This window comes from Aethalodelphis obliquidens, unplaced genomic scaffold, assembly GCF_003676395.1.
Source record: "Aethalodelphis obliquidens isolate GAN/ISIS:26980383/991018 unplaced genomic scaffold, ASM367639v1 scaffold21, whole genome shotgun sequence".
In the NCBI taxonomy this organism is placed as follows: domain Eukaryota; kingdom Metazoa; phylum Chordata; class Mammalia; order Artiodactyla; family Delphinidae; genus Aethalodelphis; species Aethalodelphis obliquidens.
The window spans coordinates 6,862,278-6,874,587 of record NW_020837965.1 but is presented as its reverse complement, the minus strand read 5'-3'; the positions used below and the strand labels follow the sequence as shown (position 1 = coordinate 6,874,587).

The 12,310-nt window shown below is 35.1% G+C and overlaps 1 protein-coding gene across 2 annotated transcripts in view; it reads left to right on the top strand.

Annotated features, from left to right (window-relative positions):
• The window catches only part of GTF2A1 (general transcription factor IIA subunit 1), a 46,200-nt gene that overhangs the window by 26,962 nt on the left and 6,928 nt on the right, over nucleotides 1-12,310 (top strand). For both annotated transcript variants that reach the window (XM_027120228.1, XM_027120227.1), the window contains exon 8: nucleotides 5,915-6,004. In XM_027120228.1, coding sequence (XP_026976029.1) covers nucleotides 5,915-6,004 — 90 coding nt within the window. The remainder of the gene's footprint in view (nucleotides 1-5,914; nucleotides 6,005-12,310) is intronic.

Below are 12,310 nucleotides of genomic sequence, written 5' to 3'. Positions count from 1 at the left end.
AGTTTTCTGGTGGCATATTTAAGATTCTCTATGTATAGTATCATGTCATCTGCAAACAATGACAGTTTTACTTCTTCTTTTCCAATTTGTGCTCCTTTTATTTCTTTTTCTTCTCTGATTGCCGTGGCTAGGACTTCCAAAACTATGTTGAATAATAGGTGAGAGTGGACATCCTTGTCTTGTTCCTGATCTTAGAGGAAATGCTTTCAGTTTTCCACCATTGAGAATGATGTTTACTGTGGGTTTGTCGTATATGGCCTTTATTATGTTGAGGTAGTTTCCCTGTATGCCCACTTTCTGGAGAGTTTTTGTCATAAATGGGTGTTGAATTTTGTCAGAAACTTTTTCTGCATCTATTGAGATGATCATATGTTTTTTATTCTTCAATTGGTTAACATGGTGTATCACATTGATTGATTTGCATATATTGAAGAATCCTTGAATCCCTGGGATAAATCCCACTTGATCATGGTGTATGATCCTTTTAATGTGTTGTTGGATTCTGTTTGCTAGTGTTTTATTGAGGATTTTTGCATGTATATTCATTGGTGATATTGGTCTGTAATTTTCTTTTTTTTTAGTATTTTTGTCTGGTTTTGGTATCAGGGTGATGGTGGCCTCATTGAATGAGTTTGGGGGTCTTCCTTCCTCTGCAGTGTTTTGGAAGAATTTGAGAAGGATGGGTGTTGGCGCTTCTCTAAATATTTGATAGCATTCACCTGTGAAGCCATCTGGTCCTGGACTTTTGTTTGTGGGAAGATTTTTAATCACAGTTTCAATTTCATTAATTGTGATTGGTCTGTTCATATTTTCTATTCCTGCTTCAGTCTTGGAAGGTTATACCTTTCTAAGAATTTGTCCATTTCTTCCAGGTTGTCCATTTTATTGGCATAGAGTTGCTTGTAGTAGTCTCTTAGGATGCTTTGTATTTCTGTGGTGACTGTTGTAGCTTCTCCTTTTTCGTTTCTAATTTTATTGTTTTGAGTCCTCTCCCTCTTTTTCTTGATGGATCTGGCTAATGGTTTATCAATTTTATCTACTCAAAGAACCAGCTTTTACTTTAATTGATCTTTGCTATTGTTTTCTTTGTTTCTATTTCATTTATTTCTGCTCGATGTTTATGATTTTTTTCCTTCTGCTAACTTTGGGTTTTCTTTGTTCTTTCTCTAGTTCCTTTAGGTGTAAGTTTAGATTGTTTATTTGAGATTTTTCTTGTTTCTTGAGGTAGGCGTGTATAGCTATAAACTTCCCTCTTAGAAGTGCTTTTGCTGCATCCCATAGGTTTTGGATTGTCGTGTTTTCATTATCATTTGTCTCTAGGTATTCTTTGATTTCCTCTTTGATTTCTTCAGTGATCTCTTGGTTATTTAGTAACATGTTGTTTAGCCTCCATGTGTTTGTGGTTTTTACATTTTTTTCCCCTGTAATTGATTTCTACTCTCATAGCGTTGTGGTCAGAAAAGATGCTTGATATGATTTCAAATTTCTTAAATTTACTGAGGCTTAATTTGTGACCCAAGATGTGATCTATCCTGGAGAATGTTCCGTGCGCACTTGAGAAGAAAGTGTAATCTGCTGTTTTGGGATGGAATGTCCTATAAATATCAATTAAATCTATCTGGTCTGTTGTGTCATTTAAAGCTTGTGTTTACTTATTAATTTTCTGTTTGGATGATCTGTCCATTGGTGTAAGTGAGGTGTTAAAAGTCCCCCACTATTATGGTGTTGCTGTCGATTTCCTCTTTTATAGCTGTTAGCAGTTGCCTTGTGTATTGGGGTGCTCCTATGTTGAGTGCATGTATATTTATAATTGTTATATCTTCTTCTTGGGTTGATCCCTTGATCATTATGTAGTGTCCTTCCTTGTCTCTTGTAACATTCTTTATTTTAAAATTATTTTATCTGACATGAGTATTGCTACTCCAGCTTTCTTTTGATTGCCATTTGCATGGAATATCTTTTTCCATCCCCTCACTTTCAGTCTGAATGTGTCCCTAGGTCTGAAGTGGATCTCTTGTAGACAGCATATATATGGGTCTTGTTTTTGTATCCATTCAGCAAGCCTGTGTCTTTTGGTTGGAGCATTTAATCCATTCACATTTTAAGGTAATTATTGATATGTTTGTTCCTATTACCATTTTCTTAATTGTTTTGTGTTTGTTTTCTAGGTCCTTTTCTTCTCTTGTGTTTCCCACTTAGAGAAGTTCCTTTAGCATTTGTTGTAGAGCTGGTTTGGTGGTGCTAAATTCTCTGAACTTTTGCTTGTCACTAAAGCTTTTGAATTCTCCGTGGAATCTGAGTGAGATCCTTGCTGGGTAGAGTAATCTTGGTTGTAGGTTCTTCCCTTTCATCTAAGTATATCATGACACTCCCTTCTGGCTTGTAGAGTTTCTGCTGGGAAATTAGCTGTTAACCTTATGGGAGTTCCCTTGTATGTTATTTGTCATTTTTCCCTTCTTTCAGTAATTTTCTTTGTCTTTAATTTTTGCCAGTTTGATTACTGTGTGTCTCGGTTTGTTTCTCCTTGTGTTTATCCTGTATGGGACTCTCTGCGCTTCGTGGACTTGGGTGGCTATTTCCTTTCCCATGTTAGGGAAGTTTTTGACTATAATCTCTTCAAATATTTTCTCGGGTCCTTTCTCTCTTCTTCTGGGACCCCTATAATGTGAATGTTGTTGTGTTTAATGTTGTCTCAGAGGTCTAGGCTATCTTTATTACTTTTCATTCTTTTTTTCGTCATTATCTTCCACAGCAGTGAATTCCACCATTCTGTCTTCCAGGTCACTTATCCATTCTTCTGCCTCAATTATTCTGCTGTTGCTTCCTTGTAGTGTAGTTTTCATTTCAGTTATTGTGCTGTTCATCTCTGTTTGTTGTTTAATTTTTCTAGATCTTTGTTAAACATTTCTTGTATCTTCTCGACCTTTGCCTCCATTCTTTTTCTGAGGTCCTGGATCATCTTCACTATCATTATTCTGAATTCTTTTTCTGGAGGGTTGCCTATCTCCTTTTCATTTAGTTGTTCTTCTGGGGTTTTATCTTGTTCCTACATCTGGTACATAGCCCTCTGCCTTTTCATCTTGTCTGTCTTTCTGTGAATGTGGTTTTTGTTCCACAGGCTGCAGGATTGTAGTTCTTCTTGCTTCTGCTGTCTGCCCTTTGGTGGATGAGGCTATCTAAGAAGATTGTGCAAGTTTCCTGATCAAACCATCCTTTCTTATTGATTTTTTGTTGTGTATTTTTAGAAGCATGTGATTATATCTTTGTTTTCCTCAGTATTCCAGCTTAGTTACTTGTATTCAAGATGGTGTTTGTCTTACCACAGTTTTCACTGTTAATTGCCTTCTGCAGCCTAAGATGTAATCTTCTGGTTTATCTTAGTACAAACTTCTTCTAAATTATCTAAGTCAGGGGTCCCCAACCCCTGGTCCGTGTACTGGTACTGGTCTGTGGCCTGTTAGGAACTGGGCCGTACAGCAGGAGGTGAGTGGCAGGTGAGCATGCGAAGCTTCCTCTGCCACTCCCCATCGCTTCCATTACCGTCTGAACTATCCCCCGCCAATTTTTTTTTTTTTGGCTGCGCTGAGTCCTCATTGCGGTGCACGGGCTGCTCATTGCAGTGGCTTCTCTTATTGCGGAGCACGGCGCGTGGGCTTCAGTAGTTGTGGCGCACGGGCTTAGTTGCTCCACGGCATGTGGGATCTTCCCAGACCAGGGATCGAACCCGTGTCCCCTGCATTGGCAGGCGGATTCTTAACCACTGCACCACCAGGGAAGCCCCTCCCCTTCCAATTTTTTATCCATGATAAAATTGTCTTCATGAAACTGGTCCCTGGTGCCAAAAAGGTTGGGAACCGCTGATCTAAGTAATGTTGTTTTAAAGAATACTGTTTTATTAAATATTGAATAGATGAAACAAAAATATTTTATGATATAAAAAACCCAATGTCCACATCTAGTTAAAAAAAAAAAAATCCCACTGCCTAAATAAAGTCCCCTGGGTGCCCGTCTCCAATCCCCATCCTCTTCCTTCTGTCATCAGAGTAACCTTGCTCATGAATTTTGTGTTTATCGCTAACTTACCTTTATATTTTACCATATGTATTTATATTCCTAAGGAGCATATTGTTTTGTTTTACATGTCTGTTTATAATAAAGTGAAATAATTGTGTATTCTTTTGCAAGTTGATTTTTTTTGCCGACATGGTATTCCTGAGGTTCATCTGAGTTGTTGCATATACATATAATTATTTTCACTGTTAAATGTTAAAAATTTATCCATTTTTGTGATGTGTTGGGCATTAGGGTTGTTTCTACTTGTTAACCATTACAGTTATACAATATTTTGGTATGTGTCTTCTGGGGACACATGTAAGAGTTTCTCTAAGTGTTGTACCTAAACCTTGAATTGCTGAATCATAAGGCATGCCTATCTTCAACTTACGATAAAATGCCACATAGTTGTACTAATTACACTTCTGGCAGTCAGTGTGTATAATGGTGCATATGTCTATACATCTTCACCAATACTTGACATTGTCAGGCTGCTTAATTTTTGCGTCTGGTAGGTAGAAACTTTTGTTTCATTTCGGTTTTAATTATTATTTCCTTGATTAATGATGAGTAGCAAAAGGCTTCTGCTACTCCACTTATTTTTTTTTTCAATTTTCTTTTTTGTTATAAACACCATAGCAAATTTTAAAAAGCTGTTTGAACAGAGAAAAATATCGTAGTTCTTGATTTCCCACGTGTACTTAAGGCAACCTCGCTGTGCTTCCCAGCTCCTTCCCTGGACATGGCAGGTTGATCAAGGGAAATGGGGTTTTCAGGTGGGGGCGCTGGGGGCTACCGTCATCTTTATTTACCAGGTGGCCTCTTTTGATTCTTTCATGCTTTTTCTGTAGGCAGTCAAATCAAAAGTGAAAAAGTAGTTTTTCTTGCCTTGTTGCCTAAGCTCTATAATATTGCTTAGAAATGGCAATAGTGGTGGTAATTGCACACATTATGAATGTGCTAAGTGCAAATTGTACACCTTAGAATGGTTTAAATGCTGAATTTTACCTCAGTAAATTTTCTTTTTACATTTACATTGGTGATAACCTATTTTAAATTAAAGAATATATATACATATACATGTGTGTGAGTAGGTGTAGGCCTAGACTTAATATCATCTTGATTATTTTTCTTTCCACCTTCATTTTGTCCTACCTTCTCTTTCTTCATTAATTAGAAATCAGAGTTATATGTTTTATTTTCTGCCATGACTGAGGTCAAGGTTAATTTAGTTGGTCATTTTATGCTCTAGTTAGATGTTGACCTTTAATTCTCTTTGATACTGAGACCGAGATCCTCTCCTTCTTTTTAAATATGATTGCCTTAACTATGCTCTAAGCCTCCACTAATACTAATTTGTATCCCTAGTCCTAGTCCTTAATGTAAAGACTATCCAGGCTGCCAAGCTGTTTTATAACCCTGTTTTCCTATGCCAATTTCACCATTGTTTTCCCTTTTACACTGCTGCTTTTGGTGGTACATACTACCATTATCTCATTAAACCTTCATATTTTGTTAGGTCTACTTCTAGGCATCTTAAAACAGTTACTAAAGAGAATCATCTTTTCGTACTATTAGGAAAGAATAAAGGAAGTAAAGTTAAACATCTTTTCAGGCTTATAAATTATATAGCTTAACTATTTTAATTATTGTATTTAATTTCTTGCTGGAATTTCAGTGACATTGGTAGAGTCTTAACACAGCCAGTTAACAATATATTCATGGTATATATGCATCTGTCTGGCCCTTGGTTCTCAAAGAACATCAAGATCTTTGTGTTTCTTTTCTCTGAATATTAGAAGGGCCTTTTCTAGTAATACATGAAGTATAAGTAAATGAATTCTCCCTTTTTCATTTTTAGGAACCCCTCAATAGTGAAGATGATGTGAGTGATGAGGAAGGACAGGAACTCTTTGATACAGAAAATGTTGTTGTATGCCAATATGATAAGGTAAGGGTTTTATGATCAGGTTACTGACATTTTTTCTGTTGTAATTTCTTCCCTAAACCATCCTGTCTGCCTTGTTCAAGCATTTGGTCAGCTGATTGATGCCTCTTATATTCAGTATCAACAGTGTGAATGAAAACAATGTTCTAGTTAGGATTATTTTAATAGAATGAGAAATTAATTTGTATAACTTTACAGTTGAAAAAAAAGTTATGAAAGAACTCATGGGAAGTATGTTGTTTTCAATTTAGACTGTCTCCCAACCTGTTAACAAAGTAAAGCTACTTTGTGGTTGTCCTTTAACATGAATAGTAACTCAGTGGGATAACCCTGTTTTCCCTCTGACTTCAACTACCTCAAAACTAAAAGGCTTTAATTAAATTTCTGTAACCTTTTTTTATTGCTAAGGAGAAAAGAACAACGGCAAAAAACAAGACTGATAACTAACAAAAGATAATTTTTACTGAAAATTGTTTTAAATTATTTAGCTTTGCTGTACTTTGGTAGCAGTAAAAAATTTTTAAACTAGGTTCTATGAGAATTAGTTATTGATTTCTTAATTCTTAAAAAGGATGCTACTTCCCAAGTATTTTTGTTATAGTTATTGGCATTGTTAAAATTTTGGTTATTTGCTGAAACATTTAATTTGGAATAAATTTTTTTTCTGGTTATAATCACTAAATTTATAATAAATCCACAAATTATATTGCATTTTTATAATTTAATTTTAGCAGAGGTCTTTAAAATGTGCTGAAAACTCTAACAGAAGTAGTTGGGTTTTGTTTATAAGCACTACTCATTCAGTAAACATATATTTATTAAGTGCCTAAATGTGTCAGGTACTGGAACTGAAGTCATTATTATACAAGATTTGTGCCCTGCATGCCCTCCTTTACAAATGATGAAAATCTTAAATTTGTATTGCTTTTATAGAAATGAATATTATAAATAGCCATGTTTACTGCAAACAGATCTATAGGGAAAATGTTAAGAAAATAAATCTTATCATTTCCTAATGAAAAGGTAAAGTCAAGAGAATTGAATACCCGTGAAATTATAGAATTAAATTAGTGAGGTCATTGATTCAGAGTTATCAGACATCCACTTGTGTACATTATGACTGCTAAGTAAGCACTTTTAATACCCTACACCAAGCACATTATAATAAAAGTAATTTCTCGTTACATGCACATACAGGAAGCATATTGAAGTTAAAACAATGGGAGATACCAGTAAATCTTTATTGCCAGGAAGACTCAAGGGAACCTGTTGGCAGCCAAATTATCCAGGGCACAGTTTCATGATAGCAAGATGTCAGATTTATCAGTCAAGAGAGGACCTTTACCTTAGCTTGACTTAAGAATATGCTTCTAAGTATTTTCATATTATAAGTGACTAGTTGTATTCTCCTTTGTACACTTAATATTTTAAATGTTAAAATTGGTTTGTTTTGCTCCAAGAGACAATATTTTAATGTTTTAAACTAAGAAATTAAAAAATAGATTTAAATAGTGTGTTGAATGATAAACAGTTATAAAGTTTGCAGAGATCTAATTTTTATAATCAAATGAGTTTTGGAGACTGGAGGGTTGAGTCTTGATGTTTTAGCCAACAGTAAAGAATGGTGTGTTCTGAAATGGGCGTGGGTGTGGTTTGAGGCAACTTGAACTTCAGGAGTTTATTTTTGAAGACTAAACTTTAGAATTTCAACAACGAGTCAATTTTAGAAGCAATCATAGAGTTATTGTATTGCTAATCAAATGAGAACCTTAAAATTAATAATGAGGCAGGGTTCTCCCATAAGTATGGCATCAGGTATTGAGTCTTCAGCCTTATTTGTAGGTAATTTTATTTAATATGTTTGTCATTAGGAAATTTCAGAGGCCTTTTTCCTGGCACTCAGGACACTCCTTCAGGAAGGGCTTAATTTAAGGCCAATGAATTGTTAAGTTGTATTTTGTGATTTTATTCAAGTAAAAATATTTACTACTTATTACTCAATATGACTTCAGTGCTTAGTATATAGACTATTATTTGATTAATGAAACTTTTCTACATTTGCTTTTTGCAAGTTGTCTTGCAGCAGAATGCAGTCAGTTTCTTTACTTGTCTGTGGAATTACTTTTTCTGGCTACTCAGCACTTGTTTGCTCATTTATTTATTTATTTTATATATATGTCACTTGTTTATTTAATTCCATGTCTTTCAGGTTGTAGTCACTTGGTTTGTACTGGAAATAAATTTGTATATCCAATTTTAGGATAGTTAATACTTTCTCTACAGGAAGTCAAAGAAAAGAGGAGACATCTTTTTATTCAAAAAATACTTACAGAGTGTCTGTGATGTCCCAGGGTACTATTCTAGGAACTTGAGATACACCAGTGAACAAAACAAAACAATCTCTGCTATTGAGAAGCTTACTCTAGTTGAGGGAGACAGATGTTAAAACATAACAAACAACAAATAAATTACGGTTGATTCTTGTACAATGCTGGGGTTAATCAGCATGTAACATATAGGCAGTCCTCTGTATCTGCGCTTCCTCCACATGCATGTAGCCATCCAACCACAGACCACTTAATTCTGTAGTATTTACTATTGAAAAATACCTATGTATAAGTGGATCTCTGCACTTCCAAACCCATACTGTTCAAGGGTCAACTGTAATTAATATGCTATGCTAGAAGCTGATAATTGGTATGGGAAATTATTAGAGTGGGAAAATGGAACAGGAGCAAAGACTTGAAGAAAGTTAGCCCTGTCATTATTCAATGGCATAACCTGCCTGTTGTGTGTGAGGAGCAAAAAGGAGGCCAGTGTAACTGGACTTGGGGGAGTAGTATAGTAGTAGATTAAGTCAGAGCTAGGTGAAGGCAGATGGTGTAGGAGGACATGGGCTCTTCCTCTGAGTGAATTGGGAAGCTATTGGAAGGTTTCAAATAGACAAAAGTGATATCACTTACATTTTAATCTTAAAAAGATTACTTAGCTTTCTTTGTGAGAGCAGAGAAGAAGCAGAGGTTGAAATGAGGTTAATAGAGGGATATTGTCATAATCCAAGTGAGTGATAATGGTGACTGAGGCTAGGATGATAGTACTGGAAGTGGTGAGAAGCAGCTGGATCTTGGATGTTTTGAAGGAAGAGTCAACAGGATTTCCTGACTCTTGTATGTGCAGTAGAAAAGGAGGGATCAAGAATGAGTATAGGAATTTTTTTTGATGAGGAATCAGACAGAAGCATGGAGATACCATCAACTTGGATGGGAAAGGCTGCAGATGGAGCAAGTTTGGGAAAGGAGAGTGGCTGGTTTTGGGCATGTTAAGTGTTGTATCTGTTAGACATTCAAATCATCCATCCTAAGGTGTTAGGTGTAATAATCTACATAATGTAATTAGACCAGAGCTATAAGACAACTTAATGCTGGAGTCTCTGTCCTGAATACTGTTTCACTTTATTGTACTCTATTTTGTTTTAATAAGTGAGAAAAAATTGACACATGTTAAATTTATATATAGCTTAAGTTAGTGATCTAGAGGAAAGGTATGGGAGTGATTTTCAAACATACAAAGTATTTGATTGTTTTTTAAATTAACTCCCAAAAGGCAGAACTACGATCAATAAGTAGAAGTTTGGAGTAAGCAGTTTTAGTAAGGAGTAAAGTATGAAAGAGTTATAAGAGAGCTATCCCAGGAAGGGATAACTTAATTTGCAGTTCTTTACCCCCCACTTTTAACCATACTCAAGCAGACACCGAACAGTGATTTGCTAAGAATGTGTCATGGAGACTGTCTGCACAGGGATGTTAGACCATGGAATTTTAGCAGTGGGATAAGAAAATACCTGTATATAGTGAGAATTTCTGCATTATTATATAAAACAGCCTGATTAGTAGAAAGCATTTTGGACTGGGGCAAGAGAATCATCTTTGTCACTTAACTGTGATATGCCCTTGGTCATGCCATGGAACCTCTCCAGGCTATAATCTTCTCTTTTGAACATGAAAGCCTGAAGTGGCAGTGATACTTAAAAGATGATTGGAAGGAAGGGAGAGAGTGAAGTCCTGGAAATCAGCTAAGGGATATTGTAATAAATCGTACGACAAGAGGCTGTTGACATGGTAACTAGAAGATTATTGATGGCCTTTTAGAAAACAGTTGCCAGGTGTCCTGAAGACAACTAAAATAGAATTAGAGAGAAAGTAATAATTAGAGAAATACTAATATTAGTGTGAATTCTAATACAGTGGGGCCACGGTATTAAAAAGGTCAGCAATATGGAAGTTGTTACTGTATGTGAGGAAGAAGAAGAGAGTAGTTGTAAACATGATACCAATATTGAAAAGATAGTGCCCTGGTGGTCAGTAGATAAGAGGAATGAAGAAAAGCCTAAGGTCAAATCAATGGCATAGACATAAAAGGAGTTACAGAGAAAAGACCAAAAAAAATGGTCTAGAAGCATCAGGGAGAACAAAGGGTATTGCTGTTTGAAATATTTGCCAGTATAAAATTTCCTATGAAATGACATGTATACACATACCTGGTAGAGATAAGATATTTTTCAGAGAAATATTATTAACTACTTTAATGAACACAAGTACTGAGAGCTATAAAATAAGTATTACTAATTATAGATAAATTTATTTTTGAAAAACGCACCTAGTGAATTTTTTTTTTAAGAGAGGTTGTCAAATTAACTATTAAAAACCAATTTGACCACAGTGGTATTAAACTAGAAATCAATTAGATGGAGATTAAATATGCTACTGAACAACCAATGGGTCAAAGAAGAAATCAAAAGAGACCGAGAAAAATACCTTGAGACAAATGAAAATGGAAATATAACATACCAAAACTTGTAGAATGCAGCAAAAGCAGTTGTAAGAAAGAAGTACATAGAGAGAAATGCCTACATCAAGAAATAAGGAAAAATCTCAAACAAACCAACTTTACACCTAAAGGAACAAGAAGCAGCCCAAAGTTAGTAGAAGGAAGGAAATACAAAGATCAGAGTGGGAATAAATGAATAGAGACTAAAAAGACAATAGAAAAGATCAATGAAACTAAAAGCTGGTTATTTGAAGAGATAAACAAAATTGACAGACCTTTAGTTAGACTCACCGAGAGAGAGGACTCAAATAAATAAAATCAGAAATAGATGTTACAGCTGATAACAGAAATATAAAGGATCATAAGAGACTACTATGAATAATTATACATTTACAAATTGGACAATCTAGAAGAAATGGATAAATTCCTAGAAGCACACAACCTTCTAAGACTGAATCGTGAAGAAGTTGAAAATCTGAACATACTGATTACTAGTAAGGAGATTGAATCAATAATCAAAAACTTGCCAATAAACAAAAGTCTAGGGCCAGATGGCTTCATGGGTACATTCTATCAAACATTAATACCAATTAATGAATTAATACCAATCCTCAAACTCTTCTAAAAAATAGAAGAGGAGGAAACACTTCTAAACTCATTTTACAAGACCCTGATACCAAAACCAGACAAGGATGCCACAAGAAAAGAAAATTACAGGCCAGTATCATCCTGATGAACATAGATGCAGAAATCCTCAACAAAATATTAGCAAACTGAATTTGCAATTTATTGAAAAGATCATATACCATGATCAAGTGGGATTTATTCCAGGGATGCAAGGAAGGTTCAACATATACAAATCAGTCAGTGTGATACACCATGTTAACAAAATGAAGGATAAAAGTCATGTGATCATCTCAATAGATGCTGAAAAAGCATTTGACAAAATTCAACATAAGAAGTCTCAACATTAAGTTGGTGTAGAGGGAATGTACCTCAACTTAATAAAGGACATATATGAAAATCCCACAGGTAACATACTCATCAATGAAAGGCTGGAGCTTTTCCTGTAAGATTAGGAATAAGACAAGCATGCTCACTCCTACCATTTTTCCTCAATGTGATATGGGAAGTCCTAGTCAGAGCAGTTAGGCAAGAAAAAGAAATAAAAGACATCCAAATCAGAAAGGAAGAAGGGAAACTGTCACTATTTGCAGGTGACATGATATTACATAGAAAATGCTAAAGACTCCACCAAAAAACTGTTAGAACTAATAAATGAATTCAGTCAATTTCAGGATACAAAAATCTGTTGAGTTTCTGTACAATAATAGTGAACTATCAGAAGGAGAAATTAAGAAAACAATCCCATTTACAGCTGCATCAAAAAGAAAAAAATATCTAGGGATAAATACAACCAAGGAGGTGAAAGACCTGTACACTGAAAACTGTTAAGACATTGATGAAAGAGATTGAAAAATA